The following is a 17,730-nucleotide window of genomic DNA, read 5'->3' on the forward strand; positions in this document are numbered from 1 at the left end:
TTTTACATTTCCAGTGATTTACTCCATTGCCAAAAAGCAGTATTCTTGTACAGGTACACTACCTGTCAAAAGTTTTAGAACACCTACTCATTCAAGGGTTTTTCTTTATTTATAATATTTTCTAGATTGTAGAATAATAGTGAAGACATCAAAACAATGAAATAACACATATGGAATCATGTAGTAACCAAAAGTGTTAAACAAAATATATTTTATATTTGAGATTCTTCAAAAAGCCACCCTTTTCCTTGATGATAGCTTTGCACACTCTTGGCATTCTCTCAATTATGTCAAGAACAGCTCAAATAAGCAAAGAGAGACGACAGTCCATTACTTTAAGACATGAAGGTCAGTCAATAGGGAACATTTCAAGAACTTCGAAAGTTTCTTCAAGTGCAGTCACAAAAACCATCAAGCGCTATGATGAAACTGGCGCTCATGAGGACCGCCACAGGAATGGAAGATCCAGAGTTACCTCTGCTGCAGAGGATAAGTTCATTTGAGTTACCAGCCTCAGAAATTACAGCCCAAATAAATGCTTCACAGAGTTCAAGTAACAGACATCTAAACATCAAGTGTTCAGAGGAGACTGTGTGAATCAGGCCTTCATGGTCAAATTGCTGCAAAGAAACCACTACTAAAGGACACCAATAAGAAGAAGAGACTTGCTTGGACCAAGAAACACGAGCAATGGACCGGTGGAAATTTGTCCTTTGGTCTGGAGTCCAAATGGGAGATTTTTGGTTCCAACCGCCGTGTCTTTGTGAGACGCAGTGTGGGTGAACGGATGATCTCCGTATGTGTATTTCCCACCATAAAGCACGGAGGTGGTGGTGTTATGGTGTGCTTTGCTGGTGACACGGTCTGTGATTTATTTAGAATTCAAGGCACACTTAACCGGCATGGCTACCACAGCATTCTGCAGCGATACGCCATCCAATCTGGTTTGGGCTTAGTGGGACTATAATTTGTTTTTCAACAGGACAATGACCCAACACACCTCCAGGCTGTGTAAGGACTATTTGAACAAGAAGGAGAGTGATGGAGTGCTGCATCAGATGACCTGGCCCCCACAATCCCCCGACCTCAACCAAATTGAGATGTTTGGGATGAGTCGGACCACAGAGTGAAGGAAAAACAGCCAACAAGTGCTCAGCATATGTCGGAACTCCTTCAAGACGTTTGGAAAATTATTCCAGGTGAAGCTGGTTGAGAGAATACCAAGAGTGTCCAAAGTGGTCATCAGCAAAGGGTGGCTATTTGAAGAATCTCAAATATAAAATATTTTGGTTACTACATGATTACATGTGTTACATGTAGAAAATAGTAATAATAAAGAAAAACACTTGAATGAGTAGGTGTTCTAAAACTTTTGACCAGTAGTGTATATGTGCCTGGTGCACTATTAACAGCAAAATCAGGGTTAGTTTATATCAACTTTGTATTCTTCATCAGCTACATTACATTCAAACTGGCTCTCCATATCTGATGGTCTCAATGACTATCAAACCATGTTCTGAGGCTATACTCTCTTTTCTCTCTCCTTTAGCTTCATCATCCCTTTATTCTCCCCTTTTCACTGCATTATGTACATACTGTAATTCTGCAGGGACTTCATTTGGACTCCATGGATGTAGTAGAAGCTTCATGGTTTCTTTCCATTCAAAAATATACAAACTTTATCTCTGTCTTTATTAACAGTACTGAGCGTGAGATGGACGATGAAAAAATAATCAAATTGATAAAATACTTGTAATAAACCTCCTGCTCTCTGACGGGATGATTAAACCACATAGTCAAAATAAAGAGAGGAAAACTTTTCACTTTCAATCTACCCACTTATAGTATATTATCTTACAAGTTATACAGTTGACAGAAGTCCTATGTGGGTTACCGGGGAGATATCAGCTTCTATATTGACCAAGATGGAGAACGTACTGTATGGCGAAGGTGAACAAGGTCTGATTGAGAATCACTACTTCTACTGTACTTTGAGTAAAACCAGAGATGGAAGGTTGGCTGTGGGGGTCGCCATCTCCCAAATGTGTCAAAATTCAGAAAACTGCACTACAAGAGGACTTCAAAAGAGATCGTCACACACATGGAAAAAGATACGCCCCCCCCTCTCTCACAAAACACAACCTAGGCGCCATCAGCCCTCTCAATCGCCCTCCTCCAGACCGACCAACCTTGTCTACCACCTCAGCAACCCAGCCAGACTCTTCCTTCCTGGGGATGTGTGTGCAACCCGTTGCCCAGGCTCCAGGGCTTCACGCAGGCCTCAGCATGGGGAGGAGGACATGCGGTCATACTCGGGACACTTGAGGAGCGCTGGGTAGTTGGAGTGGAGGGAGTGGTTCATCTGGAGCGAGGCTTCGCTGGAGATGCTGGAGGGGCTGCGGCCGTGCTGGTCCCAGGTGTCCGGGTGGAGGAACTGACCAGAGTAGTCGGAGCAGTTGCTGTGGCGCGGCCCGTATAAGCCCGGGTGGGGTCTGTACATCTCCTCGGCCGTGTAGCGCTTCATGAACAGGTAGACGGACATTACGCCGGCCGTCTGGAGATACATGACAGATGCAAGGGAGCAGGATAACTTGCAGTATCCTCTTCAACAAATGATATCACAACTGCAGGGTTGTGCCTTGAGCAACAGTTCATTGCCCAATCAACCTAGATGTCCCCTTATCTGTATCAACACACTTAAGAATGTGGGTATCATTGCACAAAATATTTAATCTACATAGACCCCTAGACCCTATGTCAGCATTTCCCAAACTCTGTCCTCGGGATCCCACGTTTATTTTTTTCCCCTTAGCACTATACAGGCGATTCAAATGATCAACTAATCATCAAGCTTTGATTATATGAATCAGCTGTGTAGTGCTAGAGCAAAACGTGCACCCCTTGGGGTCCCCAGGACCGAGTTTGGGAAATGCTGCCCTATGTACTCTACATTGACAGGTGTAAGCAAAATCCATAGACTCTAGGGGTAGGTTAGGCTATGGGGGTGGATTTGGGATTGGGCCTACAATGTAATGAAGAAGCAAGGAGGAAGTTACCTCAGTTAGCAGGAAGGAGATGGCAGCGAAAGCGAAGGACCAGCCGTACTGGTAACTGAAGTAGGCCTCGTTGGTCTTGGTCCTGTTCAACATCTCATCATTAATACTGGAGATGTACAACACCAGGCCCACCACCAGAGACAGACCTAGCAGAGAGAGAGGAGGGATGGAGAGAGAAAAAGATGGGGGGAGAAAGCGCGAGAGAACAAGAGAGTGTTTGAGAGAGACAGAGCAATAGGAAGAATACAGATTCTTCTGCATAAGCAGGATGTTGTAATTCTATGGTGATACAGTTGCGTACTTGTACAGCATGTTAATGATATGCAACATTCCATTAGAAATAGATAGTATAGCTTTCATGGTGTGATCACTGATACAGGACCCCGATTTCCTGTTACTACGCAACAAGGGCTGCATTCTATGATAATGCCAGTAATAATTGTGCATGCAAATCACTACTAGATGAAACATCAAAGAATATGTCCTGGGGACTTTAAATTAAACCATATCGAGTCAGTTTCCTTGACACAGATTAAACCTAGACTTGGACTAACACACATTGTCCATGGAGATGGTCACATCTGCTCCTGCTACGCCCTCGTGTTCATCCGGTGTCTCCTTGACCTGCAGCCACTCCCCCAGTACACTCTCCCTCTCTGTGTGTGATTGTGTGGTTGGAGACAGGTGTGCTGGAGTCAGAGCAGATCCCCACCAGCTGCAACCCATTCCATAATCAAGACCTCTACAAATACTCAGTCCTGCCACTTCCACGCTGCCAGATCGTAATCTCTGCTCAATTTCTCCGCTTTGACTCCTGTTCCACATCTCACCACCCTGCTACCCTGTTCTGGATTCCCCTCTGGACCCTGTCCCAACCCAGCTCACTCCAACCTCAGCCTCTAGTTTCCTACAACTCATCTGAGCTTCCCTGGATCTGCACTCCATATCTCCCTGTGTTACAATAAATACCTTGGTTCATTTCATCCCTGTTTCTTCGTCTGCTCTTGGGTTCCCCTGTGCCGCTCCGCCTAACAGAGATTCTCCATTGAAATAGTTTCAGTCCAGGACTAGGTTAAATCTCTGTCCAGTAAACTGTCACTTAGACTCAATAAATAAATGTGAAGAATCTCGTTTCAACAAAATGCATTCACAGAAGTGATATGTCATTTACCTGAGAGGATGAAGAAGATTCCGGAGATGAAGGCCAGGATGGTGCGGTGGGGCCGGATATGACCGATGTTGCTCAGGACAAAACCAATGAACAAGAAGAAGAGACTAACCAGAGGGAAAGGAGTGGCTGAACGGATCATCTCTGGAACAGGGAAAGGAGATAAAGAATGGATGATACATTTAGTAAGTTTGTTCGTTCATTCATTTATTCAGTCAATTCATCCAAGTCAATCTATTGTGATGAGTCTTTGTGTTCTATGAAGAGTTTAAATATACGAGTCAATTAAATGTGTTCTCTAACCACTGAGATAAAGCACAACATGATTTGATTGACTCAGTAAAAGAAAGCAGTGAATGGCATATAGCAAACACTAGATTCGTTTCCTGGTTAAATTGGTTTTGTAACTGTTTTCAACTTCCCACAGTTGATTGCTTTTCTCTCTTGAGGTCTCTGACAAACAAGGAGCAATATAGCTACCTCTGTTCCTGGTGTCATTCCATTTGCACACACCAAGGGGTGGTTCCACTGCCTGGGATGTCTCCACAGGCATCTCAACTTAAGGAGATGTTGCTGGGACCCCCACTGTGAGAATGGTTTCTTCCTGGATTCTCCATTAACCATACCAATATAACTGCAAGCCCCAATTCTGACTTGTGCTCTAATATCTGCTTCACTGACTTCTGCTCTCGTAAAAACCTGGGTTTTCTGCATGTTAACACTAGAAGCTTATGACCTAAAATGGATCAATTGAAAGTGTGGGTTCACAGCTCCAATCCAGATGTGTTGGTCATTACTGAGACGTGGTTAAGGAAGAGTGTTTTGAATACTGATGTTAACTTTTCTGGTTATAACCTTTTTTCCAAAAGACAGATTTTCCAAAGGTGGGGGAGTGGCAATCTTTACCAAGGATCACCTTCGGGTGCTCGGTTGTCTCCAAGTCTGCCCACAAACAATTTGATTTGCTGGTTTTAAGTATTAAACTTTCAAATAGCTCTTTGTTGACTGTTGCTGGGTGCTATCGTCCTCCATCAGCAGCGGCCTGTACTCTACCTGCCCTAATTTCTCTCCTGGCCCCCTACACCAAGTCCGAATTTGTCCTGCTAGGTGACCTAAACTGGGACATGCTTAAACCACCTGACCAAGTCCTAAAGCAATGGGACTCCCTAAATCTCTCTCAGACTATTACCAATCCCGCAAGGTATGACTCCAAACACCCAGAAAAGGCTAATCTTCTTGATGTTATCCTCACAAATAATCCTGATAGGTATCAGTCTGGTGTTTTCTGTAATGACCACTGTTTTAGAGCCTGTGTTCGTAATGGCTGCTCATTGAAACGACCTTTCCTGATTTGTCCTAGACACTTGCTAAAATACTTTAATGAGCAAGCCTTCCTTCATGAACTGGCCTCTGTAAAATGGTATAGAATGCGCTTGATCCCCTCTATCGAAGACGCTTGGACCTTCTTTTTTTGATATTTTCAGTGGTATTGTTAACAAACACGACCCCATAAAGAAAATGAGAATTAAAAACATGTCCAGCCTCTGGTTCGACCGTGATCTTCGACCGTGATCCCTCTGTGGGTCAGACCTCAAGAAGTTATTTAAATCACCACTTCATTAAGACTCAGCCATGCCTCCTTGCCCATCCAACATTTCCTCATCTCCCACCCCTTTAATGCGACTATCCCCAATGTTTCTTTCTTATTTATAAAACCCTCTTAGGCCTCACTCCCCCCTATCTGAGATATCTACTGCAGCCCTCATCCTCCACATACAACACCTTTTCTGCCAGTTACATTCTGTTAAAGGTCCACAGAGCACACACATCCCTGGGTCGCTCGTCTTTTCAGTTCGCTGCAGCTGGCGACTGGAACAAGCTGCAACAAACACTCAAACTGGACAGTTTTATCTCTTCATTCAAAGACTCAATCATCGACACTCTTACTGACAGTTGTGGCTGCTTTGCGTGATGTATTGTTGTCTCTACCTTCTTGCCCTTTGCGCTGTTGTCTGTGCCCAATAATGTTTGTACCATGTTTTGTGCTGCTACCATGTTGTCATGTAGCGTTTGCTGCCTTGCTATGTTGTCGTCTTAGGTCTCTCTTTATGTTTATGCTGTCAGAGCAGCTCACAGATTACTGCACCTGTACATAGCCCATCTATAATTTAGCCCAAACAACTACCTCCCCCTACTGTATTTATTTTGCTCCTTTGCACCCCATTATTTCTATCTCTACTTTGCACATTCTTCCACTGCAAATCTACCATTCCAGTGTTTTACTTGCTATATTGTATTTACTTCGCCACCATGGCCTTTTTTTTTTGCCTTTACCTCCCTTATCTCACCTCATTTGCTCACATTGTATATAGACTTATTTTTCTTCTGTATTATTGACTGTATGTTTGTTTTACTCCATGTGTAACTCTGTGTTGTTGTATGTGTCGAACTGCTTTGCTTTATCTTGGCCAGGTCGCAGTTGTAAATGAATACTTCTCAACTTGCCTACCTGGTTAAATAAAGGTGAAATAAAATTAAAAAAAATGTAGTGTTGTCCCTCGTGATGTGGGTTTTGTCCTATATTCATATTTTATTTATTTTTGTATTTTTAATCCCAGCCGCCGTCCCCGTAGGAGGCCTTTTGGTAGGTCGTCATTGTAAATAAGAATTTGTACTTAACTGACTTGCCTAGTTAAATAAAGGCTAAATAAAAATAAATACATAAACAACTATGCTATGAAGCAGACCATAGGTCAAATTTCATAGCCTGGGTAAAGAGGTAGGTCTATGCTACAGCTGTAATGAACACGATGGGAGACAGAGAGCTGATTTCAAGCACAAGGCGCAGCAGGTGTTTATTTGTAAAGGACCACAGGAGGAGGCAGGTAGCTGGGTCCAGGGGCAGGCAGAAGGTCATACACAGGGGCTCGAAAATGGCAACAGTACAGTCAGGGAAAGGCTAACAACGTCGTCCGGGAGATCAAGCATTAGGTTGATAACAAGAAATCCGATAGGCTAAAGTACAGGCAAGGAATAGGCAAAAGGCGTCGTTAGTGAGACAAGCCAAAACTATCATGCACAGGTGGATTAAATCACGGGAAAAATAGAGCTCCGAAGTGTGTCACAAAACAAACAATACCTCACAATGATGGGGTGCAAAGAACTGAACTAAATAGTGTGTGAACAGGAGATCAGAATTCAGGTGATTGGGATCTGGAGAGTGCGCTTTGTTCAGGGGATCTATGTGCTTGAGAGTGTGGGCTGGAAAGTGAGCTGCGTTCAGGGGATCTACGTGTTTGAGAGTGTGAGTTGGAAGCAGCTCTTGACGGCTTAGGAAGCTGAGCAGGGGGCCTCCCCGGGGACGTGGAGCTGGGCGGTCAGGACGGTTAGGGTGGAAAGCCAGGATCATGGCTGGGTCGAGGATGTCCTGGGCGGGGACCCAGCACCGTTCTTCGGGTCCGTACCCCTCCCAATCCACCAGGTAGTGGATGCGACCACCCAGGCGCTTGGAGTCAAGGAGGGCTTGGACGGAATAAGCCAGTGGACCGTCGACATCAAATGGAGAGGGTGCGCCACTGGAGGATGGAGAGGGCTGTACCTCACAGGCTTGAGAAGGGACACATGGAAGGATGAGGAGATCCGGTAATGGCGGAGCAACTGGAGATGGTAGGTGACATGATTGATACATTGTGTTATTTTGAAAGGACCAATTAACTTTTTGCAGGGGTCACGAAACTGAATGTCCCAGGTAGAGAGCCACACACATTGCCCAGGGTGGAAGAGTGGAGTAGGTCGGCGACGCCGGTCAGCGAACCGTTTCTGGGAAAGGGAAGCTTGATGTAGGTGCCGATGTGCTGTCTCCCAAACATGCTCACACTGTCAAAAACCACTCATTGACGGCAGGCACAGTTCCGGGCTCTGTCTCCCATGAGAACACTTGGGTTGGTATCCGAGGACACACTGAAAAGGAGTGAGATGGAGTGAGGAATGCACCCGGGAGTTCTGTGCATATTCGGCCCAGGCTAGATAGCGACTCCACTCGTGTGGTTGGTGGGTCTAGTGTTGGCGAAGGTACTTCCCTATTTCCTGATTCAGGCGTTCCGTCTGCCCGTTGGTTTGGGGATGGTATCCGGAGGATAGGTTGATGGAGACCCCCAGTCGGTCGCAGAAGACTCGCCACACCCTGGGGACGAACTGGGGTCCCCGATCCAAAACAATGTCTTCCGGGATCCCATACAAACGAAACACCTGTTGGAACATGCACTCGGCCAATTCCATGGCATTTGGTAGATACAGAAGGGGGATGAGTCGGCCCACCTTGGAGAACCGGTCCACTACAACTAAAATAGTAGTGAAGCCCGAAGAGTCTAGCAGATCAGTGAGGAAATTCATGGCGATGTGCAACCATGGTCTGTGTGGTGTAGGTAAAAGCTCGAGCTTACCGGTAGGTAGTTGGCGAGGGCTCTTTGCCCATGCACAGACGGGACAGGAAAGCACGTAATCTCTAACGTCTTCTGTTAGGGATGACCACCAGAACTTGCGTGTCAGTAGCTCCGTGGTCCGGGTGATCCCGAGATGGCCAGAACTCAGCGAGGTATGGCACCACTGCATTAGCTGGGGTCTGACGGACGCCGGAACGTAGGTCTTGCCTGCAGGGGTGTCGGGAGGTGCTGGGTCGTGGCGTAGGGCCTCTTGGACGGCTGATTGGATTTCCCACTGTATGGGTCCCACGACACAAGACGGAGGCAGGATGGGCTCGGGAGATGGGTTAGAGGAAGGGGAATCAAATAGATGGGAAAAGGAATCGGGCCTTCACATTTTTCTTGCCAGACAGATAGGTGACGGTGAAGTTGAAGCGGTTGAAGAAAAGCGCCCAACGAGCCTGTCTGGGGTTGAGCCTCTTAGCACTTCTTAAGTACTCCAAATTGCGGTGGTCGGTAAGGACAAGGAATTGGTGATAAGCGGTTCCCGTCATCATAAACTCATCAAAAAAAGAAACTTCACAGATCTTAATTGTAAAAGGTTTAAACACGGTTTCCCATGCTTGTTCAATGAATACAATTGTGTCTGGTAGTATATTGGTCTGGTCTGTGGGTTTTGCAATTATTTAAATTGTGAGTGAGACAGACCCCCCACAGGTCTTATTACTGCTTTCCGAGTTAAGTAAATCTTCATTCTCCCATCTTCTTCACTTTAGGCCTTATGGGAATCTCTCTCTCTCTCTCTCGCTGTATTTTACTCAAACTGCATTTCCTCTGACAGTGTGTCTCCAGGGTCCTAGTGCCTGTCTGAGCATTACCCATCCTGTGTGTATCCATCTGCATTTGGCCTGAGGGACATCTCTCGCAAAATAAATTGCGCCTTGCATTTTTCATATCTCCCCGTATCCCTTGTTAGAGTGGAATGAGCCATGCCTCAGAGGCAAGTCAGGAATAGCACAAACATATATCTATATGGGGGGAGTTGTGTAGATTCTGTGGATGTGTGTCAGTTGGGACCACTGTAGCACTACTACCTTACATCCATTCAGTCCATCCCAAGCCTGTGCCATATGGATGTATATGTTCTCTTACACAGAGCATACGGTAGGGGTTGGCAACATTCAGCTAAAAATGTGTTTAATTTACTAAATCTGTTCCCAAGTATTTCCACAAAAAAAGAGACACTCAGCAAAAAAAGAAACGTCCCTTTCTCAGGACCCTGTCTTTCAAAGATTATTCATAAAATCCAAATAACTTCACAGATCTTCATTGTAAAGGGTTTAAACACCGTTTCCCCATGCTTGTTCAATGAACCATAAACAATTTATGAATATGCACCTGTGGAAGGGTCGTTAAGACACTAACAGCTTACAGACAGTAGGCAATTAAGGTCACAGTTCTGAAAACTTAGGACACTAAAGAGGCCTTTCTACTGACTCTGAAAAACACCAAAAGAAAGATGCCCAGGGTCCCTGCTCATCTGCGTGAACGTGCCTTTAGGCATGCTGCAAGGAGGCATGAGGCCTGCAGATGTGGCCAGGGCAATAAATTGCAATGTCCGTACTGTGAGACGCATAAGACAGCGCTACAGGGAGACAGGACGGACAGCTGATCATCTCGCAGTGTCAGACCACGTGTAACAACACCTGCACAGGATCGGTACATCCAAACATCACACCTGCGGGACAGGTACAGGATGGCAACAACAACTGCCCGAGTTACACCAGGAACGCACAATCCCTCCATCAGTGCTCAGACTGTCCGCAACAGGCTGAGAGAGGCTGGATTGAGGGCTTGTAGGCCTGTTGTAAGGCAGGTCCTCACCAGACATCACTGGCAACAATGTTGCCTATGGGCACAAACCCACCGTCACTGGACAAGACAGGACTGGCAAAAAGTGCTCTTCACTGACAAGTCGCGGTTTTGTCTCACCAGGGGTGATGGTCGGATTTGCGTTTATCGTCGAAGGAATGAGCGTTACACCGAGGCCTGTACTCTGGAGCGTGATCGATTTGGAGGTGGAGGGTCCGTCATGGTCTGAGGCGGTGTGTCACAGCATCATCGGACTGCCTGCAATGACAACAAGCTCAATCTCAATGCTGTGCGTTACAGGGAAGACATCCTCCTCGCTCATGTGGTACCCTTCCTGCAGGCTCATCCTGACATGACCCTCCAGCATGACAATGCCACCAGCCATACTGCTCATTCAGTGCGTGATTTCCTGCAAGACATGAATGTCAGTGTTCTGCCATGGTCAGCGAAGAGACCGGATCTCAATCCCATTGAGCATGTCTGGGACCTGTTGGATCGGAGGGTGAGGGCTATTCCCCCCAGAAATGTCCGGGAACTTGCAGGTGCCTTGGTGGAAGAGTGGGGGAACATCTCACAGCAAGAACTGGCAAATCTGGTGCAGTCCATGAGGAGGAGTACTTAATGCAACTGGTGGCCACACCAGATACTGACTGTTACTTTTCTGTGGAATTTGTTCAGTTTGTCACAGTTGTTGAATCTTATGTTCATACAAATATTTACACATGTTAAGTTTGCTGAAAATAAACGCAGTTGACAGTGAGGGGACATTTCTTTTTTTGCTGAGTTTATGTGATCGTGTTATTTTCAAATTCAAATCTCTTTTTGGGCTTGTGGTCAATTCGCACTTTACAAATTATAATAATCAACCATCCGCTCAGACAAAAATCGTCCCGCGGCTTAATCTAGTTACCTACCCCTGGCACACGCCATGCTTCAAAGCATACATCATGCATACCATGAGTACCTTCGGTCTCTCTGGGGGTATGACATGTATACGACATACAGTATGTGTATCGCATCATTGTCCACCGAATTGACTATTATTCATTATGATAATTGTGAGTAATGTAGGCAAAGGAAGGACATTCCATTGTAACTCATTCCTTTTGTTTGACATTATCAGAATGGACCTTGTGGGATTGACGATGAAACATGTTCTTCCTCTCCTCAGGCATACCCCTCATCTATCACTGAACTTATGTCAAAGTTATTTTTTACATTTTAACAACAGAAATATCTTGAGGCCTAAAGTGACAGCAGTCTGCCTGGCGGCCTAGGAGTTAGGCCAGGATCTCTTCCTGACCATGTGATCTGATCTGGAAAAAGTCTGGGCTCTGGTTATATGATAGTTAATGACTTGCCAGGTCATACAGTCAGGAAAAACTATTGGCCCTACCTTTATGCCCTCCCACAACAGAACAGGTGTGTTTGTGCTCGGGACCAGAGCCTGTATTCCTAACGTATCCGCCTGTCCATGTTATCTTATACTGTACATTGTGATCTAAAAAAGGTAAAACTGATCCTAAATCAGCACTATGACTCTAAGACACTTGATATGTCCCCAGAACAGAGGAAGATGACACTGATGAGCGTATGACAAGTCTTCTTCACTTACTCAGCACACTAACTGTAGACTCCGACGTCAGCTGCACGTTGGTGGGCATCACATACTCAATGGTGAAACAACGGCCCTTCTCATCTCCTACAACACAAGCAAAGGAGAAGACGGCATTTATTAACCCTTTAACATGTGAATACAAAGCTCACACACTTGGGGCTCATTGCTAGAAAAGGGGGTAAGTAGAGTTAATCAATGGAATTGTGCAGGAATTAAATGGCATGAACGTAGATGAATAGGAAATAGACGAGAACTGTTGCATAGAGTTGGGAATAGACATAGAAGAGAACTGTTGCATAGAGCTGGGAATAGACATAGGAGAGAACTGTTGCATAGAGTTGGGAATAGACATACGAGAACTGTTGCATAGAGCTGGGAATAGACATAGGAGAGAACTGTTGCATAGAGCTGGGAATAGACATAGGAGAGAACTGTTGCATAGAATAGGGAATAGACATAGGAGAGAACTGTTGCATAGAATAGGAAATAGACATAGGAGAGAACTGTTGCATAGAATAGGGAATAGACATAGGAGAGAACTGTTGCATAGAATAGGAAATAGACATAGGAGAGAACTGTTGCATAGAGCTGGGAATAGACATAGGAGAGAACTGTTGCATAGAATAGGGAATAGACATAGGAGAGAACTGTGACAGAGTTGGGAATAGCCATAGGAGAGAACTGTGACAGAGTTGGGAATAGGGAATAGACATAGGAGAGAACTGTGACAGAGTTGGGAGTTGTCTAAATCCATTAACACAGACACCAGGGTTGTTAGATGAGGAAAGAGGAAGATACAAGTGTTTGTTCCAACACCCAGCCATGACATTTTATCACCCTGTCCTGTGACGAAAGAGTGTTTATTTTAATTTCACCCTACCCACAGGTGATGGTGTGTGTGTGTGTGTGTGTGTGTGTGTGTGTGTGTGTGTGTGCGGGTTTGAATCTCTCTCTCACGCTGCAGAGTCTTAGCAGTAATTAACCCTCTTCAATAAGTGAGTCTTTGCTGTCAGTCTGGTATAATTTAATTACTAGAAGGCTAACGATGAAGAGCCATGGGATCCCTCGCTGCCTTATTAAGCCATAATGGCCCGTCCCAAATGCCCCCCTATTCCCTAAATAGTGCACTACTTTTGACCAGGGCTCTGGTCAAAAGTAATGCACTATGTAGGGAAAAGGGGGGCATTTGGAACACATCCCATAGTGTCAACGATGACAAACACCATTAACAGTAACACTAGACAAGTCACAATTATATAGAGGTTGCAGCAAATGGATTTATAATGATGTTGCACAACTATTGCTGTGGCGATGGACTGCAGTAAAATGTATTAAATAATAAATGGAATCAAATTAGACTGCAACTTTCAGACATACTATATGTTCATAAATACTATTCAGCTCTGCCCAGAAAAACAATCAAAATTAAAGCACCATTTCCCAGCATTGTACCTGGTTAGGCCAGGAGGAGGACTTGGTGAACCATGGTTAGATGGTTTGGTGGAATGGAATAAAAGGACATGTATTTGTACTTTCGTACAGTACCCCTACATGTCCAAAGCAGGTCCCCAGTTTCTGGTCTGGAGCGTGAAGTCACAAGCTCTGCTGGTCGTCTATTTCATAGCAACCTAGCGGTGCCAAAAGCCATGGTTTGGCCAAGAAAGCCTACGTAAATTCTAATCGCCAGAACGGCCCCAAAATTTGAGGGAGGTTTTGGTCTCTAAAATTAGTTTATTATGATCAAGTTCGATCCCAACATGAATTATTTTAAAGTTCGCTACAAATCAATAGATTGAATTAAACAGTGATCCATTCTGACTACTACATTTGTCATCATTCAGGACCATGTACTGAAAAATACAATCACAGGCGGGTAGGCTACGAGGAAGTGCCATTCAGCCCCATTCAGCAATATGGCGCCCTTCAATTTTTCCATAGGAATGCATGGATGACATTAGCGTTAGCACTATCTACTGGTTTTAATGTCTATGGTCCAAAGTCAATAGGTGGCTTATTTCAGTTTGTTCTAACTCAATATAACAAATCCCCTTCATTTTTCTTACTCGCTATGCGGTGGTTTACTGGACTCATATTAGGCATACTCCTGGACTAAAAAGCATGTTCAATGGAAAATCTCCTCTAAAGGTGTCTTCCAGTCCAGGAAACTGGCCTTATGTGCATGTCGATCAACCAGAGACCTGTTTGCCATTTCTAACTACTATAGCACCCTAGTCAGAACATCTTCTTCCCAGTCTCATGGACATGAGAGAAGTGAGCTTTTATACATCAGTGGATTGACCAGTCAATACAAGCACAAATCAAACAGAGACTGGGACCAACAGCTGCATTTAACACCACCACTCAACGGACGCTCCGCAGCATCAATACTGGGCATAACACAGCCCATTCACTCTTTATGTTGTAATGGTGTATCATAACAGTAGGTCAGATAGTGACAGACACACAGGGCCTAACTAAACACAAGCCTAGAGTTTCTGGGTCAAACAGACAGCTAGCTGGGGCAGTTTAGCAACAAGGCCATTAAATCGCCACTAAAACACAAATAATGGTTCATTTGTCCTTCAATGGAAGTTGGTCTTTTGGACCAAGGCAAAACATCCGATATTTAATCACCACAGAAACATGTCATGTTGACAGTGTGCTGCTTGAGAACATGTGGAGGTCAGGATGGACACTGAGGGCAAAAAAGACATGTTACATGGAAGTACCTAGGAATGTGCTTTGTACCATCATGTCAGTTTGTGATACTTCCTGGAAAGTATAATGCTGGTGAAGGGAGAAATTAGCCCGTCCTCCCAATTTCTACCTACACCAGCCTTCACTGGTATAATGGCAATATAGAAACAAATCCTGTTTATTGTCCTGACAAATATTACTTGGCAAGTGCATGTATTTTAAATACAGTAAATGTTAGCTCATTAGTTTCGGTCTAATGCACTGGCTACATTTGATTGTGTCAACCTCAGTATCCAGAGGCTACCTAGGGAGAGAGTACAGTACATCAGAGAGGAAGTGAATACCTGGTTTACTGCTCGGAAACACTTTGAAAGATAGCGTCGCCAAGAGAGAAAAGGGCTGAAAGTTAGTACTTCCTGCTTCCACTTCAAGCTCCCAGCATGTCTCAGTGCAGTGAGGGGGTGGGGTCGGAAGGGGAGGAGCATCCCTGTGATAGGGCACAAGGTAACCATGCAGGGTGGAGAGAAGCCAGTGTTAGTTCCCCTTTAAACAAGGCTTTTCACAGTTAGAGTAGAAGGAGAAAGTGAACAGGGGTGTTGGGTTTGCTTGGCTAGTAGGGTCACTACTGCGTCTTCAGAAAGTGGGCCAGTTTATGGACCTGCACAATAAGACAGGTGTTGTATGCTGGAATGACGAGTGGCATGGCCAACGCTGAGGAACAGTTCAGCAATGGGACACATGGGGTAGTGACAAAGGAAAAAGAGAATGTAGAAGAGCATGATTTTGTCACCGTCAGCGTCCTAGAGCGAGAGAGCAGCCAGGCTGAGTTGATAGGACATGGTAGTAACCCAACATGGGTGGACAGGGTAACTCAAGGACAGATTATTGGGACGCAGCCGAGAGGGAGTGGAGAGAGAAGAGGATGAACATTTGACTCTCAAGAGTGGGTCCTGTGACGGTCTAGTGAATCAGCCTGGAGTGCCAGACTGTTTCTCCTCCTCGCCAACTCCTGTCATCACTTACCAAAACAGTAACAGACTGGCACCGAGGCCAGCTAGAAGCTACCAGTCAGACGTAGAAACTTCAGATAGTAAACAATGGTCAGTGTCCCTGAATGGTTAAGGGTTATGATGATCTTGGGACACCTAAGGGGCAGCATCTACCTTGATCCTAGATTTGTGCCTAAGGGTAAGGGGCAACATCTAGGGTGGCAGGTAGCTTAGCGGCTGGAGCGTTGGGCCAGTAACCGAAAGCTGGTTCTAATACCCGAGCCGACAAAGTAAAAATCTGACTATGTGTCCTTGAGCAAGGCACTTAACCCTAATTTGCTCCAGGGGCGCCGTACTACTAAACTCGTAGAAAAAAAGGTGTTACTAGAACCTTAGTGGTATTTGGCAGTCCCCATAAAATAACCTTTTTTTGGTTCCAGAGAATCCTTTTTGGTTCCAGGTAGAACCCTCTGTAGAAAGGGTACATACAACCCAAATGGTTCCACCAAAAGGGTTCTTTGGCTGTCCCAATAGGAGAACCCTTTTAGGTTGTATGTTCCAAAAGGGTTCTACCTGGAACCAAAAAGGGTTCTCCACGGGGACAGCGGAAGAACCCTTTCGGAAACCTTTTTTCTAAGAGTGTATGGCTGACCCCGTAAAACCACACATTTCCCTATACCTATCTGGTGTTTGTGACAAAGCATACATCTTTTTTTTAATTGACCTTGATTTTACATTTGTGCCTGAGGGGCAACATCTACTCACCAAATATGAATCAGACCCTCCACAGCTCTGACTGCAGGGACATATGTATCTCTAATCTGAACTGATCCTAGATCTGTAATTAAGGGGCAACGTCTACTCCTAACCAGAAACTTACCAGCTGTGAAGCAGACCCTCCAGAGGCCCGAGTGCAGGGACATGCGTAACTCAGTGCTCTGGTTGAGGGGCAGGATGACGCCCTCCTCCAGATAGAGCCAGTAGTCAGTACTGACAGCGATGCCCAGCAGGCCCAGTGCGCACACAGCGAATACGCTGCTTAGCACCGTCAACACCTTCCTGCCACACAGGGTCATACCACATCCACAACTGCAGGGGGCGCCGCCGGCAGAAAGAGGAGCTGCAGAGGAACAGAGAGGACGGAGTTAGTGGAGAGTTAATAGAAAGTGGTCGGTGTCACAGTAGTCAATGATAAGGCCATGTCTATGTCCTAATGGTCAATTGTAAGGCAATGGCTAAGACCCAATGGTCAATCCTGCGTCCCAGTTGTCAATTGCCAGACAAACTTGCAGTTAGTTTAAGCCATGAGCGTTACCTGGGAGGCAGCGCTGCCTGCCAGGCATGTCTCAGTGTATAAAAAATGTCCCAGTAATCCTCCCTGCTCTCCTTTCCATCCTGACATCTAATCGGTGTATCATAGTTCAGTGTACTTTTATATTAGTGTATTACTTTGTCAGTTTAGCTGTATTTTTTTTAAAAGTAAGGAATATCTAGCCTAGTGCCCTGATCTCTCAAAATATTTTTTAGAAGAACCATACAGTGTATCATGCTTCATGAACATTGGGCTGATTTTGAAAAAGCTGAACTTTGAACTGCAGTTGTAGGTCTGTCTGCCCTCGCTTTGCCTCAGGCCAAAACCACACACACCACTAATAGTGCTGGGGAGGCCTGTGAATTACTCCTCATATTCCATAATTCAGCCCATCTGATTAACACAACATGATCCAGTCAAGACCCATCTGATTAACACAACATGATCCAGTCAAGATCCATCTGATTAACACAACATGATCCAGTCAAGACCCATCTGATTAACACAACATGATCCAGTCAAGACCCATCTGATTAACACAACATGATCCAGTCAAGACCCATCTGATTAACACAACATGATCCAGTCAAGACCCAT

General features: G+C 45.1%; 1 protein-coding gene across 2 annotated transcripts; it reads right to left on the bottom strand.

The window, feature by feature from the left end:
• Positions 1-1,369: 1,369 nt before the first annotated feature.
• On the bottom strand, positions 1,370-16,926 carry LOC120027286 (voltage-dependent calcium channel gamma-5 subunit-like). Of its 2 annotated transcripts, XM_038972208.1 has the most exons (6): positions 16,698-16,926; positions 13,681-13,715; positions 12,133-12,219; positions 4,228-4,368; positions 3,057-3,202; positions 1,370-2,554 (listed from the first exon to the last, which is right to left on the bottom strand). In XM_038972208.1, exons 1-6 carry the CDS (start codon positions 16,895-16,897, stop codon positions 2,282-2,284), a joined length of 882 nt encoding a protein of 293 aa, XP_038828136.1. In that variant the 5' UTR covers positions 16,898-16,926; the 3' UTR covers positions 1,370-2,281. The 2 variants fall into 2 exon arrangements, with proteins under 2 accessions (XP_038828136.1, XP_038828142.1); XM_038972214.1 differs by lacking the exon at positions 13,681-13,715 and having other exon boundaries at positions 16,702-16,926.
• Between the last annotated feature and the right edge of the window lie 804 nt (positions 16,927-17,730).

This window comes from Salvelinus namaycush, chromosome 2 (assembly GCF_016432855.1).
Source record: "Salvelinus namaycush isolate Seneca chromosome 2, SaNama_1.0, whole genome shotgun sequence".
Lineage (NCBI taxonomy): Eukaryota > Metazoa > Chordata > Actinopteri > Salmoniformes > Salmonidae > Salvelinus > Salvelinus namaycush.